The sequence below is a fragment of the Falco punctatus genome (genome assembly GCF_963210335.1).
Source record: "Falco punctatus genome assembly, chromosome: 8".
In the NCBI taxonomy this organism is placed as follows: domain Eukaryota; kingdom Metazoa; phylum Chordata; class Aves; order Falconiformes; family Falconidae; genus Falco; species Falco punctatus.
The window spans coordinates 62,822,608-62,845,334 of NC_137588.1; the positions used below are offsets into that span (position 1 = coordinate 62,822,608).

The 22,727-nt window shown below is 42.6% G+C and overlaps 1 protein-coding gene across 4 annotated transcripts in view; it reads left to right on the forward strand.

The window, feature by feature from the left end:
• The window catches only part of FSTL4 (follistatin like 4), a 236,482-nt gene extending 214,054 nt beyond the window's left edge, over positions 1–22,428 (forward strand). For 3 of the 4 annotated variants that reach the window (XM_080400455.1, XM_080400452.1, XM_080400453.1), the window contains exons 9-16: positions 972–1,133; positions 2,145–2,279; positions 3,737–3,763; positions 9,011–9,129; positions 11,987–12,136; positions 12,729–12,836; positions 15,870–15,979; positions 19,092–22,428. In XM_080400455.1, the coding sequence (XP_080256581.1) occupies positions 972–1,133; positions 2,145–2,279; positions 3,737–3,763; positions 9,011–9,129; positions 11,987–12,136; positions 12,729–12,836; positions 15,870–15,979; positions 19,092–19,794 (1,514 nt within the window). In that variant the 3' untranslated portion in view covers positions 19,795–22,428. The remainder of the gene's footprint in view (positions 1–971; positions 1,134–2,144; positions 2,280–3,736; positions 3,764–9,010; positions 9,130–11,986; positions 12,137–12,728; positions 12,837–15,869; positions 15,980–19,091) is intronic. The other variant, XM_080400454.1, reaches the window with a different exon arrangement.
• Positions 22,429–22,727: the final 299 nt, after the last annotated feature.

The window sequence follows — 22,727 nt, forward strand, 5'->3', positions numbered from 1 at the left end:
CAGGAGCCTAATGCTGGACTTCATAAAAACACAGCAGCAAGTTAGGTACCTTAAGCCAGTGGTTTCCAGTAGAAGTCTGTTATTAACTCATTTCTTTTTTAAAAAAAAAAACACAAATTTTCCTTAATCCTCCACTAGTGATACAGCACAGCCTCATGTCTCCTTTCCGTACATCCCTTGAGGTGAGAGGGAGAAGGGTCTCACTGATCCTGCAGTACCACAGATGCTCTTTAAAGTGAGCGAGTAGTTAAGAAATAGTTAATAGGTGATCTTAAGCCTTGTTGATTTGAGCAATGAAGGCAACATGATTGAAAATCAATGAACTTGTCTGAAATTGTAATATAATTAGGAGTTCTGTTAATTGAGTGTATCAAATAGTTCGGAGGGGCCTTCCTGAAACAATGTAAATCATGTTTTGAAAGCCTCTCAGAAAAAAAAAAAAATAGGTAAGTTGATAAACCCTTAATCTGTTCAGAATAACAAGTAGTGGATGCGCAGCCTATTTCCTGATGGATATTTAATTAAAATATTGAATAATGTGCTACTTCTAATAGGCAAGAACTCAGATTCCTTCCTTACTAGATTCAGTGAAGGTTTGGGTTTTATACTTTAGTTTTTTATCTATCTGAGGATCCACCTTAGGTTTTAATCCAACTTTACTTACATTCAGTCAGTCACTTAATGAAAGAAAGCAAGAACTATCGAAATACAACATCAGATATTGAGGTTGCTCCCTGGCATTGGTTTATTAGTTTACCCTTTTCTATTATTATGTTCTATTTTCTGCCCCTGTCGCGGAGCTGGAGAGAAGTCCTGTAGCTTGCACTGGAGGCTGGGATGTCGCCAACCTGCCCAGTTCGCGGCCCAGACCTCTCCCACGGCGCCGTGTGAAGGCAGCGGCTCTGGAGCCACCGATGAGGGCTGGCACCGGGAGGGTGAGCTTAACGTCACTGATTCCTTGTTCCCCACAGTGCCACCAGTGATTCGCGTCTACCCTGAAACGCAGGCGCAGGAGCCCGGCGTGTCGGCAAGCCTCAGATGTCACGCCGAAGGCATCCCTAATCCCCGAATTACCTGGCTAAAGAACGGCGTTGATATCATGCCAAAACTATCCAAACAACTAACGCTTCTAGGTAAGAACAGCATTTTGATTAATTAAAGTATTGTAGACGGGGATTAAGGAGGATTATTTTGCCCTTTAAACTAGAAGTTCTTGTACTTTTGCTAAGCCACAGTTCTTTGGAAATTGTGTTACAAAACCCCTGTTCTTTCCTTTTATCTTTTTCTCCTGTGAATTTCTCAGGAAATACAGTATTGATTGTTGTAAGTGGTAACAGCGCTCGGTTAAAAGGCAGCGTGCCTGGTTCTCCACTGCCTCGTCTCTCGTGTACGGCTTCTGATTTGTGTGCAAATCAGAAGAGAAATGCATTAAATTATTTGTTCAGGTAAAAGCACTATGCTGGGTGCAATTCAGCTGAGAATCGGACTGTGGTTCACTCCTCACAGCCACCTCTGCAGAGACAATCAGGCTCCTGACTCCTGTTGGTCCTTGTTCAAATGAGGGTTCCACAGATGCGATGAAAGGCAAAAAGAGTTATTTGCAATTTTTTGCATAAAAATATTACAAACCTCCCCACCCCACCCCCTGCTCTGGCTGTGGTGTATTGCAGCCCTCCACCAGTGTTGGCAGGACGGCTGGGTGCCGTAGCTCCAGAGCTGCAAGGGTCTTAGGCGACAATCCAACTCCAGGAGGCTAAATGATAGGAGGGACTGTAGAGAGACCCCTCCAAACCCAGGGTTTTGGGGAGCTGATGAAAACCTGTTTGCGAAATTGAAGTTAGTTTTTCTCTACTAAGGCCAAAGCATTCTTTTTGTAACAAGAAGAAATAAATGAAATGTAATTTATTGTTTGCACTTGGGATTGTCATTCCTGGCGCGGAGTGTGTATGTGCTAATGGAATGAAGCAAAACATCGGCTCTCGTGAGAATGCCCCAAATACTTCTAGTTATGTACAGGGAAACACTGTGTGCTGAAACCACCCTCTTGAGCCATCGCCGCGTGGCTGCAGCAATGGAAAGCAATTAAAGCAGTAAAAGCAATTAGCAGCAGTGAGGAACACTGTTTATGGGTGTCTTTCTTACAGCAAATGGAAGTGAACTTCATATCAGTAGTGTTCGATATGAAGACACTGGTGCCTATACCTGCATTGCTAAAAATGAGGTGGGAGTGGATGAGGATATATCTTCGCTTTTCATAGAAGATTCGGCAAGAAAGACCCGTAAGCTTAATTTTCCATATATTTATTTCTTGAAAGATTGTTTAAATTTAATGGTATACATGCAACTTAATAGTTCAGTCCATTGCATGTGGTATGTTGGGCTCTTACTGGTCAGGTAATGACAATTTTGCCTGTGCTTTGATCAGAGGATTGTATACTGGTTTGGGAAGGAATCACATGGGGGAGGTGAAATCTCCTCGTCCAGGACGATGGTGCCTTTCGGGTGCCAGAAGCGTACTGTACATGGAACAGGTGACATCTTCACTAAAGTAACAAACTGGCAATAGTTTTAGATATCAGAGAATCCAAAATCCTAATATTTTGTCAAAATTTAGTTGGCTTCAGAAAATAAATTTAATTGATTTCTGTACAAGGCTTCTTCTTTTAAAGCCAGTTATAAGTCAAAGTTCTCAAATATTCAGATGCTTGAAAAATGTTCTGATTTAATTATTTATTTTACCTGTATTTACTTCACTAACTGGCAAAATGGGTTTCCCTTGGTGTGATATCATCTTCCACGTCAAAGACAAATATTCTCCCAGCCACTCCTAGCTCCATGTCTCCCACAGGAGTGCGGTGTTATCTTGACCACACTGTCCCTGAAACACAATTGATGAAGGAGGTGATTAGTTGCACCAGTGGAAAAGCTCCCAGGGGCCTGGTCCTTCCTAATTCTGTTGTCCTAACTGCTTGGGAGATTGCCTGGCTTTATGGTGATACTAAAAGGCCATGTGCAAACGGGATTTTTGCTACTTTTCTGGCTGTTAATACAGAGCGAGAATTGGAAATGAAGTTAACCATAAATATGTGCTCTCATGGCGATTATTTGGAAAATATATTCTATTCCTCATTAAATAGATTTATGTACTCTTGTTAATGTCGGTAGGTTTCCCTTGAATACTTGAGCAAGGGAAATTACAGTATGTTGAGAAATAATTGGATGTATCTTAAACAGAGATTCAAATGCAGATGTACTTTCAAAGGGTATTTGAATCCTAAAAGAGAATGTAGTTGCATGAAAGTCCAAGAAGAATTGCAGCAAAATGTGTTGTTGCTGTAACTGCCCATCTCAGGCTTCTGAAAGATGTCATGTTTCCTTACTGAACCTGCACAGAAATCGCAGCCAGTACCATACCTCCAGTTACACGGGAAGGTGACATCTTCTCTTTAGTCAGACTTTGATCTTTGCACGGGCTAAAGTTGACTTCATTTCAGGGAGGATTTTTCCCATCTCAGAGTTTCAGAATTGTCTGTAGAAGCAGCAGATGTATTTAGAACTCTCTCTCTTTCCTGATATTATATTTGAATGAATGTTACAAAGTTTTCACAAATGAAACAGTTCACGTAAACATAAGTGTTAATTCAGTTACTTGCTACAATGAAAATTTTGACATTGTTTTGTTGTTTTTTTCTTTTCCTGATTATTTTCTGGCGTTCCCAATTTTCTGATGCTGCAGTTGCAAACATACTGTGGCGAGAGGAAGGTACTGCAGTAAAGTTCTTTTGTCGTAGTGATAATGTGCTTGTCTGCGTTAATAATTCCATGATGGGCCATTCTCCACTGACTTGCCACTAACTCTATCAACTTTCACAGTTACCAGATTAAGTACAGACCAGACATTTAAAGCTAAACTATTCAAATAAGAGATGTCACTCTTGTAGTACAAATAGTACCTATGAGTTCTTACATTTTCTCACTATGAAATAATAGATGACCGTAAAATATATAAAAATGTGAATTTTATATAAACTACCACTGATGTGAGTAGCCTGAGATTCCCAAGCTGCATTAACAATTTCGCAAGTGTCAGAAGTGCTCCCAAATTACCATAATTGAACAAGTAAGACACAAATTCAATACGCTGCATTTTTAAGCAAGCCATTCAAGCTCTTCCTCCTCAGTAGCATGTATTGATGTTTACTAGGTGAGCAACAAAAATTGTGTTCTTGACTGTTAGGCAAAAAAAAAAACCACAACAAGTTTTGCTTCCCTCTATCCTTTAAGTCGATGCAGGGTAAAGGTTGTCCCATTTCTCCTTGTTTTAATTGGCAGTTAAGATCTCTAGTTTGATCAAATTTATAGTGTGCCCTGCACAAGGTCAACATCTGTGTATCTTGGAAGGCAAATTAGAAAAAAAAAAAACCACATCCTAAACAGCTAGTTGACTCAAAGGATACTATGGAGGCACTTGAAATGAAAATTTATTAGATTTTGTGCATGCTTGTGCTGTCATAATGTTCAAAACACACAGTAAGATGCATCGTGCAAAGGCCCGAGGAGCTCCCAAGCAGCTCAACCAGCTGCCTCTGTAGGTACAATGCCCGAGGCATGGATGGGGAGCATCCATGGATGGCTCCTGGGTGCAGGGTCTCCACTCACTGGAGGAAGGTTCTTGGATTGAAGGCCAGGCATAAGCCAGTTCTTACACCTGCCAGTTGCGTATGAGGAAGCTGGGACTGTGGTGTCCTGCCAGCCTTGTGGAAAGGTCTCGGTGCAGTTACAGCCTGCTCTGGACCACGTCCCCCTGCCCACTGCTAGCAGCCCTCCCTCCTATTGTTCCTCTGGGAAGGGCTGCACACTCACGCTGCCTTTGGAGAGTGCAAAGACCCTTTCATAAGTAGTGCCTCCAGGTATCCAAGAAACTAGTCGTGCTTCACACCCTCAGCTTGGAGCATTCTGGGTTGCTGTGGCTTGCCCCAAAGGGGTTTAGGGGCAGAAGCAAAGTGCCAGACCTCAGTGACCGGTGCTACCTCGGCCAGGTATGCGAACACCCAACGCACACCTGTGGTCCCACTGTTGGCTGCAGACACATGCACGCAGCAAACGCAGCTGGCTGGAGGTCCTGAGGCATGGCCAGCCACCTAAGACAGCTCTCTAGCATTTATTCCCAGATATGCCACCTACAAGTGCATGGTAATGAAGAGTGTCTCTTTACTGCTTATATTCCTGTAAATGGCATTACGGGCACTGAGAATTGCTATTTCCCTTCTGCTTGAAAGTGAAATCTCTAGCACATCTAATCAGTCCAGCATCATCTGTATGATGCTGCATGGCTGTTTATATACTGCATCCCTTATGCTCCTCTTTAAAGGAGGTAGCTGGATAAGCCTACCAGATGTAGAAGTATAGTAATATTTTAAGAACAACTAAGAAGTTCGTTGCAGAAAGTCATACTATAATTCTGCTAAACAATATGGACTTACTGCGTATCAACCTTGCACATTTTAAATAAAAGTATGAGCAATGTACAGGGAAAACACAGGCAGTAAAAGCAGATTTACTATTGATGTTCTTAAACAATTTGGTATCTTCAGAGCAGGTTTATTCCCCTGCCTGTGTTGTTCTGTAGTATTTGATCGGCACATTCATTCTAGACAAGGAATCCATCAAACATACTTTAGCATGTGAAATAGCATGTGAAATCTTGGCACAGAGAAAGCTGGAAGAGAGGAATGATATTTTTGTTTTTACATTTTAATGTATTCTTTCAGTTCTAGTAAAATGAAAACTTATATTTAAGTAGCAATATTAACAAATGGATTGGTAGACTTGAGCTCCTTTAAAATGATCACATCCTCGTGCCCACCAGGTCTGTAGTAATTAAAGCTATTGGGAAAATGCCTAGACAGAATATTGTGTAGAACAAGCTTTTGCAGCGAGTCGAAGTTTAAACACAAGTAGTTGGTCATTTTAAAAGTCAGTCTATCAGTCTGTTCTCCAGACCATGCACAATTAAAACCTCGAGAAATGAGTGCACATAGCATGACCGGCCGGTTAAACTTGGCACTGGAAGCACGTGCAATATTTACTCAGTGTACAAACTAGTTTTAAATTCTGTCTAGAGAAAACTACAAGGAGCCCAAATGTAAGGCAGAGATTGGTTTTCATGCCAGTGTTATTTCTGCAGTGAATGTTGCTTTCTTTATACTTGGATAAAGGGAGCATAGAGTGCCAGCAGGCAATCATCAGTTACCTGAATGTATGCACTTAAAAAGCTGAAAGCCTCTTTGTCACCAAATATAAGTTCTAAAATACTTGGAAGCATTTAGATTAAATTGAGGAAAATTGCTCAAGTATCAGATCTGAGGAGAGTATTCTACAGTGACAAATTTGCTCTTTGATCTCAAAGGAGGGAAACACAAACGTACACTCAGATAGAGACCGTATTCCTGAAATAAAGAAAACTCTTGTTGTCATCAGGTGTCCTCCTGAAGTTTTCATAAAATAAAGACGTTAGAGTCAACTTTATCTGGAACGGTTCAAATAAGAACTATTAATTTTAGGAGACCCTCCCCAGTCTTAATGGGGGTTTTGTTAGCTTAGGGGTTTTGTTACACAGGTGAGGTTTGTTGCATTTTATAAAGCCTTTAGTTTTTGAACTAGTCGTGTCATCCAACCTGAAATGGTTTCAGTCAAAAAGAGGAAAAAGAGGAACCCTTCTCATTAGTCCCCCAGTTCCCAATCTAGTACCTGCCTCACTAGTATAAATAACACAACTGAGCAAAATTTTCTATTGCCCACCTTGGTACTGAAATAATTCCCCAGACCGAGGAGTTGCAGGATGATCAGGAGTGGGGTCTGTTTTACCGATGTCCGTGAGATTGTGTAGAGATGTTTACCCCAATGAGACTTGGCAAATGCTTTGTAAGTCACAGTAAAACACTAGTTTGTCTAGTAAAAAACCTGCTTTGTCCAAAAAGACAGTGCGAAGATTACTCTCTGAAAAAGTATTTTGATATAAATTGGTAAACTTTTTTAAAAAGAAAGTACCTGAATGGAATTTGTAATTTCAATCATATTTTTAACCAATCAGCAAAAAAACTTCTACTCATTTTACTGTAAAAATAAGTTATGACTTGCAAAGTCACTAATTCTAAACCTACTGGGGCAAAATTACTGTCAAAGTATTTCTGTGACTAATTAGGCCTTAGGTCTGAAACACACCCTCATTGTAATAGGATCATCAGACAAAGTCACACTACTATCGTGCATGAAAATAATAATAAGCATTTTCACAATGGTCATAATTTGTTGCCTGCCTGTTTCCACTTCCTAGGGTTAAAACCCTTTACTCATGAAAATATGTGCACTCATTCCAGCCAGGGTCAAGTTCTGCCCTCGGATGTATTCACTCAAATCCCACCACAGCAGGTGGGAGTTGTGTGCATGCTGGGAGCGCAGATTTTGGTCCGAAGTGCCCAAATAAAATGTTTCAACAATATACTCAAAAACATTAGCCTTTACTCCCTAAAGATAACCTAGTTCTCGATAGAAGTTCGGTAGCTTTTCTTCCTCGTGCATGATCCCTCACTGTGGCATCACATTTAAGGATCACGGCTCCTGTGCCCACTGATGCCCTAACTGGGGTATTTCTGTGCTATGGTTTAGAGAGACTCAACGTGAACGTTGTCAGTACAGCAAACACCACGTGCTGAGGTGTTGTACTCTGAGGCTACTTATTTGGCACAAAAAGAGGGGTTTTTAGCACCAAAAAAAAAACCCTTCTAGCCTTACTAAATACTATGCATTTTTCAAAATTGTCCAAAAGTACGTTTATCCAAATTACACGTTTTCACTGTGAGGCTTTCTGATGATGATTTAGACCTTAATCCTGCAAACACTTCAGAGATGTGAGAAATTCTAGGTGTGAGCAGTGTTTAAAGCTGCCATCACAGGGCCAACCAAGGAAACTGTGACGCTGAACAGTGTTCAGATCTGTAGAACCAGAACCTTATTTCTCCGTGCATAAAATGTAATTAATTAGAAATTACAAATTATCACATCACCATATCACTGGCAGATAAGTACGCTATCAACATTACTGGGGGTGACAGTGGTCATTGCAAACACTTATTGGTGGTGGGATGAAAAAGATGAAATGATGCTTGGATCTTTCTGACTAGAGTGTTTGAAAAGATCCTGAACGTTTCTTAAAGATGCTTGTCACTGCAATTGCATGTAGCTGAAGAACAACTAAATTGTCAAGTGTTTTGAGGCATTTCTGCATGACAGAAATGATAAAATATGATCTCCTAACAGCAAAGCAATGACAGACAGCCAGTTTTCCAAATCTCCTGGAATGCCCCAGTTGGATAAATGAGTGCTATTGCGATGCCAAACTACTCCACATTTGTGAATTACAGTTTGCAAGATTTCAAAAATGTATTTGTTTTGGTGGCTGCAGCTAGTTCATCCAGATAGCTTAAGAAAATAGAGAAATATATATATTTTCTTTCTTGGAATAGATGTTAAGCACTTCCATTTTGCAGCAGTTACAAGAAGTCATTACCTGTAACAGGACAACCTTCACATTAATTTTAACTAAAGCTTCTCTCTCAGTTCTCAAATTATTAGCAAGCTATTTTTAATTAAATCATAGAAAAACCAAAGTCATAATCTGAGGGAGTTAGCAATGTAATACAGACGCTTCTTGTAATGAAATCCCTCTGTGGTACGTGTGCACAAGATGGGAACATAGGTACTTGTGTACAGCCGCTGCCACCAAGGCAATGCATTTTTGAATGTGTCTGTACCTCTTCACTCCTTGAAGCCCTCGTTGTGACATGAAATTTGATTTTGTGAATGCACCGACTGCATCCAAATGACCAACTTTTATGTAAGGCAGATCTTGTTTGTTGGGGGAGGAAGGAGAGCTCTTAAAAAGAATCCTGACAGCTACGGATACATACTCAAAAAAAAATCTTACCCCTTTTGCTTTATCCCCTTCAAGGCCTGAGTGTTGGGAATATGTTCTATGTCTTTTCTGATGATGGGATCACAGTCCTTCAGCCAAACGAGTGTGAAATCCGGAGACACATCAGGCCCGAAGAGAGGATTTTCACAAGTTATGTAAGTCCTGAAGCCGGCAGCTGCGCCCAGCAGCTGGAAACTTCTAATCCCTTCAAAGGTCACTATTGCTGAAGGCGCCATTCGGCAGGGTGGTGTTGGGGCTTGGTGGGCTTCACGCGGCATCCCTGAGGATGTCATCTTCTCCTCTTGAAAATTAAGGGAACCGTGTAAGTTATGAGACTGACATGGAGGATTACCGAGAGCACTGCAGAGAATCTGACTAGTTACCGTATCCGAATGTGGGCAGAGGCTGTCACTTGCCCTGTTTGAACGGTTTACATATCCATGCCCAAAAGTTGTCACGGGGCTGTGGGAAGTACAGGAGTCGGTACCGGGGAGCTGCACCCATCAGTCCCTGCCGCTGGCTGGCCCCTCTCACTGCTGGCTCTGTAGCCAAAGCAGTGGGATATTTCTGCTCTTTAGAAGTAGTTCCCCAGGTTAAACCACAGCAGGGAGGTGGGTGAGAATGCACGGAAGATGGTTTGTGCCGTGCTGATCCTCTGCACCTTCTGCTGCTGAACCGGGGACCTGTGCCGTCCCTGTTTGCTGTCTGGGGTTCTTTACCCAACCCTTGCTTTAGGAAACAACAAGGCAGAATTGTTCAGGTGACAGTAAACATCAAGCCCTGGTTCGTCACAGTCGAGCTCAACATGGCAGGTGGGCTAACACATGCCTGGAGGCCCTGTGAGGCCACTGTTTTCAGCGACCTGTGTAGGTGCTCCTGCGTGGTAATGTACACCATGTATATGTTCATGAAACTATCAGTTCTCAGAAAATATAGGTGCTGAAATACACCCAGAAATGCTTTTCTAGTCACTCCATTATTTAGTTGTGGGGGTTTTTTAAAGGGGAAGCTGGGAACGTGACTCCCTTCTGAAGAGGTGGGCTCAGCCTTGCTCTCAGTTTCGGGAGGAGTAAAAGGAGAGAATCGCTGTCCTGGTCCTGCAGGCTGGGCCGGGCTCTCTGCCGTGGTCAGCACCTTCTGTGAGGTCTCTATTCAGTATTTTGTACATCTCAATACATTTGTGGTTTATACTGGGTTTTTTTCCACTGGATTTTAATGTACCTTAGTAGAAATCCAGACTGGTGCTCACCCCAGGACTGGTCCTTAGAATGGGCTTAATATTATTAAGCCACACTTGAGCTGCTGCTACTCAAAGACAGAAATCTTGTGTTTCTTTTCCAAAGAGCTGTAAGTATTGAAGAGGTGGTTCTGGAGAAACAGCTTGAAAAGAACAAAGGAGAGAGGGCACTTAAGGAAATAATGTCAGCACAGTGGTGGGCATAAAAGGGATTTTTAACGTCATTACTTGGCTGTCTTTCAGAGAGACCTCTAAGGGCTTCCTGCAGATATCATAGGGCCCTTTCCCTTGGTAGAGGGAGAATTGACTTTTTCTTCCTCATTTTTCCATTTCAGTATCTTGAGTGTCTGCCACATAGACAGTGACACCAGCCTGCAACTTTAAGAGGGTTTCTACAACAAAGGTTTCTTTATTTTCTATTAGAGGGCACAAAAGCAGATAGAGCAGCTGCAGCTGAGCACTGCAGCAGAAAGGCCAGTGACCTTTCCCTGCTCCTTTGGTTTGGGTGGATGCTGTGCTGTGAGAGCCCAAGCCCCGTTGCACGGCTGAGGATGAGGAGGGCAGTTTGGAGACGGTTGGGTGCTTGGGTGCATGAAGGGCTGCTGGAAGCCCACGGCTGGGCTTTTGTAGTATCTTTTAGCTTACAGCAGCATAGATCCCCAGCCTGGCTGGAGCTCCAGAAAGGAAAATGCAGCCACACTGTTGAGTCTTGTATCTTCAAGCCTTACGTGAGATCTCCACCAAGGCACCTAGCTGACAGAGCTGTGCTGCTTACAGGTGAAATCTTTTTATCCATGATCATTGCTCTGATACAGACCTGGTGTTGGCATTGTTTTTTCCTGTACCTTCTCTTTCCCTGAACAAGTTCTGCTGCTCTAATCACTTTCCCCTCAGGGAGGTTGTGCCATTATTAAAAGTGACCCAGCTGTCGTACTGAAAAGATTTAAAACCAACAGTTGTGCTCAGTGAAATATATATGTGTTCATTTAGTTTTACCCTCATTTCCTGGTCCCACACAAATGCCCTTTCAAATAAAGCAACTTGACAGAAGGAGGAGTGATGAAGAGTACCCACGTGCAAAGGCTCGTTGATGAGATCACGTGTGACTCTTCAAACCTGGGGTACCAGTGAGCTCCCACTAAAGCCAGTACCAGTTTTGAGCAGGGCTGTGTGAGTGGAGGATCAGAAACAAAACAGGGCATCAGGAAGCCATGAACAGGATTTGGTCCAAAGCAGCAGGATTTGATTTGTTTTGAACAGGGGAAGTTTCTGTTTTGGAGCAGTGGAGTTGCAGGACCCTGATTGTTTTGCCACGGTTTCCATGAGCACAAGTATCTTAGAGCACTCTCTTCTGAGCCGAAGATGAAGACTTTATGAAAAATAGAAAGCTGTGATTCAATTAATGTAAATATCTGTTTTTTCAAAGCACAGAGTGATACTTCTATTCCTAATAAACGCTGACAGCACTGCAAATCTTGATGAACCACAGCGTACTTCAAAAGACAGATCCATAGACTGTATGGTTATTTAAATTCAGTGTGAGTTTGCAGGAGGTCCAGCTGTTTAAATGTCACTGGGTAGAGCTAGGCTGCAGTGTGGTACCTGATAAAATAATTATTTCATGTTTTCCAGGAGAGAAAGGGGGAAAATATCATCCCGATGGAATCCCCCGGGAATTTTTCCTATGGTTTTCGAGGCTTGAGCTTCTCTTACCGCTTCAGCCCCTGTACTTGTAGAAATTAAACCTTTTCTCCTCTTCTTTTTCCCCCCCTCAGGAAGAGATCTGTCCTAGAGCAGAAGGTGAAGGCACTCAGTCCTGCCTCTGGGCTTCAGCTGTCAATGTCAGAGACAAGTACATCTATGTGACACAGCCTAAGCAGAATAGAGTAATGATAATTGATATCCAGACTCAGAAAGCCATACAGGTACTTACAAGGAGAACTCTTTATTCCCTGCTGACAAAAGACTTGATGTGGGACAAAAAAGAAAGTAGATCTTCGCCCAGTGGATCTGCTGGCATCACTAAAAAGTTGGGCCCATGTTGCTTTCACCCATGGGGTCACACTGTTGTTCGCTGTTCTGTAACCTCACTGGCAGGAAAAATCTCATTTCTGGGTTGGGTACCGTAGTCTCAGGGCTGCATCTGCAGCCAGGCTTGCAGCTAGCGTGCTAAAATAATGCTGGGATGAATTTTTGGCTTACGCTTCCTGAGCCGCTGCCTGACCTTGGTTGTAAGCGGGCTGGGAAAAATGAACTGGTGTGGGTGTAATTCAAGCAGAAATTGGCCCCTGATGTACTGGCTATAAGTAACAGGATAAGATGGAGTGCTGTCTAGCTGGAAAACGGCACTGAGCAGCCAGATTTTTCTGCTGCTGGTGATCCCCCAAATGATTTGAAGGCAAAGCAGCACAAATAAGTGTAACAGCAGTGCATGGGAATGTCTGCAGTGAACTAACATAGTATTTGTCATGCACATTTGTGTCACCATGTAAATACCTCTCTCTGGTTCTTTTTAAGTCCTTGGATGTTGACCCGTTGCCAACCAAATTACATTACGACAAGTCCCACGATCAAGTCTGGGTGCTTAGCTGGGGTGACATGCAGAAGTCCTCACCGACGCTGCAGGTGAGTCCTTATGCATCTGAGCCTTTGCCCGTCCTTGGCTTGGCATCATCAGTAGCAAGCTGGTGGCTGGTTGGTTGCTGGTAATTAACAACATGTAATGATCTGGATATAAAGCTGCTCTTTCATTTGCATAATCTAGTGTGGTTTATTCATCCCTTCTCCGTCCATCCTCACATATTTTTCCTGCTGTTTAATTTGTTTTTGAGCAATGACTGTGCCGTAGGCTGGCAGCAGGATGGCTTTGTTGCCAAGGTCTGTTCTGTTTTAAGGCTGATGACAGAGCCAAGTGCCATAAAGTCATACAGCAAGGGCTGGCAGCTGCCGGCGAGCAGGACGAGCCTGCGACGCTCCAAGTCATTTGTGCAGCCTGCGGGAGTGCGGCTTGCTTTTAACTCGATCGAGGTCTAAAAGCAGCGGGCACCAAGGAGCTGCAAAGAGCACACTTTGTACACAGATACCTGTTGCTCTCAGTGCTGGTGGGAGTGTTTCATCAGCGGTGTTGTCAGCCGGAGCAGCACACTCAAGGATAGACCTAAGGCAGGGACTAAGTGTGTTTTCACTGCAGAGCTGCAGCGCACCCTTCTCAGATGTTACCATTGGCTGCAGTTTTTCCTGTCTGCAGAGTTTGGGGGCATTGCATGTAAAAAGAAACATTAAAAGATGAATGCATTGGACATTGCCTCAAGATTCATAGCTCTTTGAGGATTACTAGCCTGTCACCTGTGTTACACATTGAGCAAAAACCACCCTACTCTTGAGTTTAGTAAAGGCATTTATCTCTTTGTATCTTCCACACAGGAGAAGTTCAGCTTTTCTGCCAGCACGCTGAATTGCTACTTGTTTTCTTAAAACTCGTTGTGCCACTTGTGTCTCACAAGCCTTCAGCCTCCTTTTGGATGATGATGGAGCACAATGTGGTAGAATTGTTCCTCTCAGAGTAGAATGCAAAAAAGGAGCTCTCTAGGGCACAAAAGAAACATAAACAGCAAAAGTAAAACCTCAGGGACGAATTCTGTTACTGGGTGTCAGTGGCTCCACTGGAGGGGTGCCAGTGAGGTCCCTGGAGCTCCTCCATGCTCAGCACCATCAGATCCACAGTGATTTTGGAACAGAGTAACGCGCATAGGTTTGGACAACTAAATTAACTTTTGTTTCTGGATTGCCCTGGGGGATTCACTCTGTTGATGGTACAGAAACATGAGGTGTAGGCATCTAATTGGGCATTTTGCTGCTGCTGCATGTCATCTGACGAGCTGACACCAGAGCTGAGCTGATCTATCCAGACGTACCCTTCTCTAGTAGTTGTTTCCTGGCACTTGCTGCCCAACCTTTCTGGAAACATGGATGTCATGAGTATGCTTTCCACCAGAAACGTTTGCTTCTAAGTCTACATTAAAGCATTCCCCAACAGGCAGAGAAGAACAGTGCCTGTGCTTTCTGACCTAAAAAACTACAAATCTGGTGTCTGTGTTAGTGGTGGGGTTGCCCAAGGCTTTGCTGGAGGTGCTGCCCCGAGCTGTCCCCACCGGCCAGGTGCTCCATCCAGGGTAACCGCTGCATCCTGCGGACTCGCGATGTGGGTGCTTTTCAGGAAAAGACGCCAGAAACAGAATGGGGGCAAATAAATGAAGATTTCTGAGATGATGCCCCAGCTCATCTCACCTGAGGATGAGCAGTTTCCTGTGCAGGGTGTGAGGAGACAAAATGGGCTCTCTTTACCCTTTCTGACTTAATTTCTTCCATCCAGCTGTGAGAGGTTTCTGTAATTAAAGGAGAGATGGCACAAGCATATGATTATTAAGAAGAACACACCATGTGCACAGCTGGAAACTTGTTATAAGGCTCCAGGTCTTGGATAGTCCTTTCTGTTATCTGTATGGAGTGCAGCTACACATGTAGAGAGTGAGATTAGCATCAGCAGAGCTTTGCTTTTTTCCAACCTTCTTTCCCAAAAGGTGGGCAGTGACTAATTTGGCAAAGTTCATTCTTAAAACCTGCGGTGGTTAGTTGCAGACACGCAATAAAATATCTTTTTTTAACAAAGGTGCTACTGCAGGGGTTGATCTAAATTTCCACTTGTTCTTCGGAAGTCAGGGATTTATCAGGCAGCCTGTGCAGCCGGCTGACGGGATGCTGTTGTTTAGCCATTACTGGCTCGTGGGAAGCAAACGTCAGGCCTCATGAAAGCGCTGTGCAAGAGTGGGCATCTTTCTTGAGCGATCTAATTGGAAGAAATCTAAATGGCACAGCCAGAACAGCTGTCTGAGCTAAACCTTGTAGGATTTTAGCATTTTCTTAATGAATTATGTAGCTATAAATTCTAAGCAACTACTGTTGTACATTAAAGCAGCAGAGGTTCCTAATGATTGGACTAAAGTCGTCTTGAACCGAGCAAACAATCTGAGTGTTTAACATTTTAATTATTGAAAACTTCTACCTCTCCTTGTCCGGAGCGGTGGAGAAGCTGAGTTCCCGTGGCCAGGGAGGTGTGTGCTGTGCGGGGGAGGCAGCACGGGGCAGGGGCACCCAAGGGCCCTTCCCTGCTCCGCCCAGGACGTTCTCTGGTGCAGCAGATGGGTGAAGAGTTCTTCTCCTTCAGAGTGGTAATTAACTGCTGTAAGTTAGTGTTTGGTCCTTTGAGCTGGTAAGTTATTGCTGTGCATTTAAGTGAGATTAATAAATATGACCATGAAATAAATGTTTATTTTAGACAGTGAGAAATAAATTATTACGGTCTCGGTGTTGTCGTACTGCTTCAGCTCCTGCATGGCTGCTCTTTCTAGAAATATAAACATCTTGTGAAAGTCAAGTTGTGTACTTACCTTACAAATGTCAGGCCTCAAATACTATTTATTAGCACGCCTTTCTCAAGACAGCTACACCAAACAGTATTTTGAAGTCATTAATCAGTTCGAGTCTGCTACATCCCTGGGCAAAGCCACTCGGTGCCGTGTATGCCTGTGTAATCTGTATTTACCTTTCTGCTGTATTCGCTGCTTCTCCTCTACTCAACCTTATGTGTATTTATTGTAGGTAGTACCAGAGGCCAGTGCAGGGGAGGATCAGCACGTTATCCGCACGCCGTTTGAAGGAGTGGATGATCTTTTTATACCACCTACAAATCTTATTATTAATCACGTCAGGTAAGAAGTGATCTTAATGAACAGCAACAGTGAACTGTGCTGCTGTCTTCTAGTGGGCGTCTTTCTAATAATCTTACAGCATTTTACAGTTCTGAATGAAAGAATTCATGATCAAGCTAGCTACTCTTGTCCCCTTTTTCATGTTTGAAATGGAGAAATAATTGAACAAATTACCAATCATTGCAGAGCTAATCAATGAACAAAGCAAGGAACAAACCTGGACTACCCTTAGACCATGCATGGGCACGCAGGGCTGCGCTTGGTCAGCTGCCTGCTTGCAGCAGCGTGTGTCACACTGCCCTGCCTTGCTTGTGCTGGGAATTAGATGGCCAGAAAGTTGCCTTTCTCTGCCTCAAAACCGCTTTATGGATCTGAGGAGAAACCTATGTCAAAGATTTATTGCCTGAAGTGGTAAAAGTTTAATCTGCCTGAAGCATAAAGCGTGGTTCTTCCACGTGTTGCCAACTTGTTCAAATATTGGATCTCTGTGTGAGGTGTATGGTTTGAGTGGAAAAATGGTATGTGCTGCATATTAAAAAACCCACCTCTATGAACCATCAGTTTTGAATGTTAATGTGATGTAGTGGTTAATGAGACTGTATAACTAACATACTAATAACTTGGAGTGATACTGGCTGCTTCCCAGCAGGCACAGGAAGCATCCCATTAACATTATCAAAATTGATGATAACTGCACAGCAATTTATACTATTCTTACCGCGTTACAACATAACAACTATTTAACCGTCTTCTGTCCCCAGTATAGTTTAATGAAGTTAAACACTCAAAAAATCATAGTGTAACTCCTTACATTAATCTGAGGTTCCCTGCAGTAAACACCGAGGAGAGGGGGGGTCGCACTTAAATGGTTACGTGTTGAATCTGGTCCAAAATAAATAACTTTCCTTCCTGAAACACAAAATAAGGAGGCATACTTCATGGCTGTCATTCTTAATTTTTCCCTACCTCATTTTTGCAGTTTGCTTTCATGGTATCGTTATGACTGATACTAGCGCCAGGAGGTAGGTGGCTCTGCTGAATGTTAAAGCCCGAGATGAGAAGGTAGGGTCTGGGTTCAAAGAAAGGAAGGTGGAACAATTGCACTTTGTTTTGTTTTGTTCTGCTGTCTTTTTGCTTCAGTGTGATTAATCGGCTGTATACAGGTGATCTTTCATAAGAAATATTAAACGTAGATAATTGTCTATAGTTTTTCCTTGTACAAAGCAGAGAATGCTATGCCTGATTTCCTATTTCATTTGTTCAGGGCCAGATCCTTGTCCGGTCTCTCTCACCCTCAGCCCAGAAAAATAATTGCTCACAGTCTAGTGAGACTTGCTGAGATCATGTTCTAAATTCTCCACTCAGAAACAATAAATGGCAATACCAGCATTTCCCAGGAAGGTGAATATTTAAGCATAATCTCTTCCACGAGCCAAAAAATATTTGTATGCAAATGTTCCTGCATATGTATTTCAGCTGCCTGTTATTTCAGATGGATATCTAGGAATGTATCCATTTTTATTAGTTCCCAGGGTGGATTGTTGTCTATTAAAAACTCTCCAAGTGCAAGGTTTTCTTTGAGATTTCAGATCACAGATTTCATGCAAGCGCTGCGCTTCTTCTGCAGCTGTGTGCACATAAAACACATTCTGACCCACTTTTTAAAATTAAAGTTTATGATAAGAACCATTTTTTAACTTCTTCAGGCATTTGGCCAAGTATTAAGGAAGTCTTGGGAAAAAAATGCTGTAAGGGAAAGCATTTTTTAAAGTGTGCTTAAAATGCATTCATCCAGGAGAAATACAAGTGTCATATCCAATTTCCCCACACACAGTGCACTGCGTATCTCCACTGCAGATATTTTCTGAAGTCTCTAATGGATGCGAGTATAATGGGAAAATGAAAGGCTTAGCCCAGTGATTTTCATGGGATCATATACTACATTGGCTCGTTCTTCAGAAGTAAAATCATTGCTGAGTGTCTCATTGACAGATGGATTAAGAATAAAGAAATAAACCCAGTGTTTTAAGCAAAATACATATTATCTGCACGCAACCATGTTGTCCTCCACATTTCACAAAGCAATTTTACATCTTTTGGGGGAGAGATACAAAGCTGAGCACTCACTTCATTTCCCTCTGTCTGCATTGAACGGATGAAAGGATACTTGATGTCAAATTAGTTTTTGTAAGTCAGTGTCAGCGACCTGTGAATCCAGGGGAACGCAAACAGGCTGTTTCTATGGGCTCCCTCTCAAATTAAGCAGAAACCTTTCCTGGCTATTCTTGACCTTTTCTTGTCTTCAGCAAAGGTCAGATGTGCTGCAGCATATATCTTTTAGAGAACATTTATTCTCTGCTCACTGTTGTCTGCCCTCTCTTGAGACAGGAAACAAAGACCCCTTTTCTTCGGTGCACGCTGGCTGGTTACATTCCTCGGGAAATGTTTTACACCTTCCCTGGGCAGGCGGGATGGTGTTTGACACAGTCTGCTCTACACCTCAGCCCTGCCAGCTCCTGCAGTGGTCCCCAGGCACCACGGGCAGCTAATGCACATCACGGCTGCCCTCTGGTCCTGTAATTGCAGAGATGGAGTCGGTCGTGGTCTTCACTCGGTGGTGATACATAGAGATCAAAGTTGCTCTCTGGCCCCAACCTGGCCACAATATGCTTGATTTTGAACGGTTTTCTGTTTGGGGATTGAAGAAGTCTTGCTTTTTCAATGTTGAATTACATCTCTCTAGACCTGAAAGAGATTAAGTGCAAAACTGGTCAACAGTAGCCTGCAGAACACCCAAGCCTCGCGATCATTCCTATTGTAAATCGACCTTCCCAATAAAAGATTTCAGCTCCCGAAGGTATTATTCAAATACCCAAGCACTTATTCAAGCTTCCAGGGTCAGGTTGCTAATTTTAACTGAAATATATACCTCTTTTTAGCACATTTTAGAAGCAGTAAAGCGAGAGAGATATTTTACAGAAAAGAGCCAGCATTATTGCACACGCTTCCAAAACCAACAGGGTAGAGTTTCCCAGTTCTGCTGACTCTGGTCTTTTCTCAAGTATATCCCATCTCTCCAGAGATGACTTCAGTGTCATGTTTTCTATTTCAGGTTTGGCTTCATCTTTAACAAGTCGAAATCGGCAGTTCACAAAATTGACCTGGAAACTGTGACCCACATCAAGACTATCAACTTCAAAACCCCTGGCTGCCTGCCGCAGGCCATGGCGTACACCCACCTGGGCGGTTACTTCTTTGTGCAGTGCAGGAGGAACAGGTCGGCGGCTGCGTCGCCGCAGCTCATCATTGACAGCGTTACCGATGCTGTCATCGGCCCCAACAGCGACGTGTCGGGCACACCTCACGTCTCGCCGGACGGACGCTACTTGGTCAGTGCGGATGAAGACAGCGGCAGGATCAAAGTCCAGGCTGTAACCGTCCGAGGGGAAATCCAGTTGATTTATGACTTACAAACAAACATACACGTATCTGATCTGACATTTCAACCCTCTTTCACTGAAGGCAATCAGTACTATATATATGCTACTTCACATTTGCAAACAGATGTGCTTTTTGTAGAGCTGTCAACGGGCAAAATGAATGTACTGAAGAATTTAAAGGACCCTATCACATCCAAAGACTGGCCCTGGAGCAACTACAACAGAATTGTGAAAGACAGTGGATTATTTGGACAGTATCTCATTACGCCAGCTAAAGATTCATTGTTTGTTATAAATGGGAGGCAAAATACATTACGCTGTGAGGTTTCAGGTATAAGGAGGGGTAACACAGTGGTCTGGGTTGGAGAGGTATGAAAGGGCAATAGCAGTAGAGCCTTCAGCAGTCAAGTACCGGTCGGACCTTCACACTGCAACAAAGGAGCAGTAGCATTGTATATTTTTACACTGGGAAAAAAGGAAAAAAAAAAAAAAAAAAGAAAAAAAAATCCCCTGTATAGGCTTCATGGTACAACACTGGTCTACTTGCAAGTTTTATAATATAAGGTATGCTCTGCTAATAGGAAGTGGTTTGGAAGGGATATTTTTTATTTGGGGGTATGATTTGTGGTTATGAGAAGAATGCTGGGAGGCAAATATTATCTCCACTGAGGTATCGTATAAGCCACAAAACCTAGTGATTCTGTAGAACAAAACAGATTTTGAGTTTCCATACCGAGGAGCTTTTACATTATGTTCAATCCATCCGTTGTCTTTCCTGTATACCTTGCCCGTTAGCTGTGCTGACCACCCCACCCCAACAGAGAGAGACGACAGGAGCAATGACTGCAGCTGAAATTCACCTTTGGGTGACGAGGGGAACTAAGCATCAGAGGGCAGTTTTCAACCCACAGAAACCTAGGAGAGCGATTTAATGAGAACTGATCCATTTTCTCTGCAGGATGGCTTTGGGAGGATTCAGAGATGTGATTTCAGAAGGAGGCGTAACAGACGCAGTAACTGTCAGCTCGCATGCTTCTGCACTTGATTTTGCTCTTGGTACTACTGAAGGCAATGTTATGAGTCCCCTCTCTTCTAAAGTGTATTTGTGATTGTGTTTGAGAAATTTGGCATGAAATATCCAGGCCATTAGTGTGGGTAAAAGCCAGGAAACACTGAGAGGGGGTTAGGGCTTGTAAAAAATGTTGTTGAGAAGGGGGCATTAGTCTTTCAGCAGCTTGTGAGTGCAGCCAGCTTGGGCACAATATGCAAAATCTGCTTTTCAGGGGCAGAGAATTAGTTACAGTTATGCCCATAGGAGGCAGCAACACTTCTAGAGGTTGTTGGTTTCTCTCATTAAGCATCTAGTAGCGCTGAAGTCACTTGGTTCTTCATAAAATAATAGCTACAATACAGAGGGTATTTTTAATATAAAACTCACTCGTTCTCTAGTCATAGCCTTAATTTGCCTGTTTCTTTCCAGACATCCTGGGAAAGAGTTTTTCTTTGTGATTTGTTTCTTCCCGTTTATGGTACACTTGTTTATAGTCAATTATCTTTTAGTTAGGAGCAAAGAGATTCATGTAAAACCAGCTGAATTACCTTAGAATGCAACAGCTGGCATTGAGAAATTTCAGTTGAGTTCCCATAAAAATATAGATCCATTTGCACATTTGGAAGATATAAAAACTTTTCTAGTTGCATTTTTGTAACTCTATATCCATCACCTTGAAGTAATCAGGGCAAGAGCAGCTGTGGCTTGCGAAGCAGTGCAAACCAGGTGAGCACCACTGCGACCATCAGCGGGAACATCCGAGCGGTCCTGTCCCACATGCTGCTTTGAAAACGTGGTCTTGAGGTGGGTGAAAGTTCTCTCCGAAGGTAACCGTCCCTTGCATCGGAGCCACCCGTCAGCCTTTCAAAAGACCCAGCTCGTTTTGCAAATCTTGTTGCCCAGAGTTTGTGTGAAAGCAGCTGCTGGACGCATCCAGTGATACGTAGTGGTGCGGTAATTATTTTTCCTCCACTGATGCTTAAAGTCACCCATTTCACAATGCACACAGAGTGATTTTAAACGAGAAGGATGCAGACTAACACTGGTAATCTTTGCTGTAAAAGTTAAACTTTACCAACAGAGTAGCATTTTAGTATGGCTGTAGACCTGAAGTAATTTAAACCATTTCGGTTCTATAAAGAATATACAAAAATCTGTTCAGACAGACAAAGGCGGGGAGCTGAATCCTATGAATTCATTAAACATGGAGTCCTTGAAATTGCCCTTCAACACCCACAGGCTGAAACCTACATCTCTTTTCACTTACGAGCCATAGGGGTTAGAAGAGACTATTCCGTCATTGCCACACAGGCACATAAACCAGATGGGCATAGCCTTCCTTTAGCAATGCATGGTGTCCATGATTTTCTACTCATCCGGTTAGGAAACATACCCATGTCAAGGAAAGGAGAAGACCAGCTTTGTAAGTACCTTTAAATATGCACAACTCCTTTCTTGAACAAAGCTGTATCCATACATTGCAGTCATCCTAAATGTGTTTTACCAAGGCCAAACACTGCTCTCGTGTTATCTTTTATGACTTCTTGAATATTTTACTATGCCTATGGTAAGTTTCCCTGTAGAGACGTTCATTGTGTCATAGATCAAGCAAATATTACTTTTTTAAGAATATTTAAAAGAAACTGTATATATCTGTTCAGGTAAATATTCTCGAGGCTGGTTTATATATAGGCTGTGAAAGATGTGTAACAGACCTCACTTCTTCCTGTTTGTCGCAAAATATTGGAATAGCGTTCACTTGAAAAATCCCACTTGGACCTTCCAAAGATGTTCCCTTTCTTCCCTCTTCAGCCCAAGTCCTGGTGATGTGTTTTCTAAATTATTCTAATGGTTATATATCATAGTTAGAAAATGAAGTACAACTTAGATTGTCCACACGACTTGTGAACAGTTCCAATGACAGTCAAATCTGACATTAAAGTGCTGCACATTTGTTACTCTGATTTTATTTTTTTTATGACACAGAAATTTTATATATACTGAAAAAATGTTTCAGCTCATTTTTGCCTTTCAGCTCTGTCAAAAAGAGACTGCATTTCCTTGTTTGTAGTTTCTTTCTCCCTCCCATCGTGTTCTTCACCAAGTCACAATTAATTCCTAGCTAATAAATTAACTAATTAATCACAGTGATTAATTGAAATGAATTTAAAGTGAATTAATGACCATTTAGTTATCCTATAACACTCATAGATCAGTTGGGTGTTCTGGCACTAGCATCGTGCAAAAAAATAGTCCC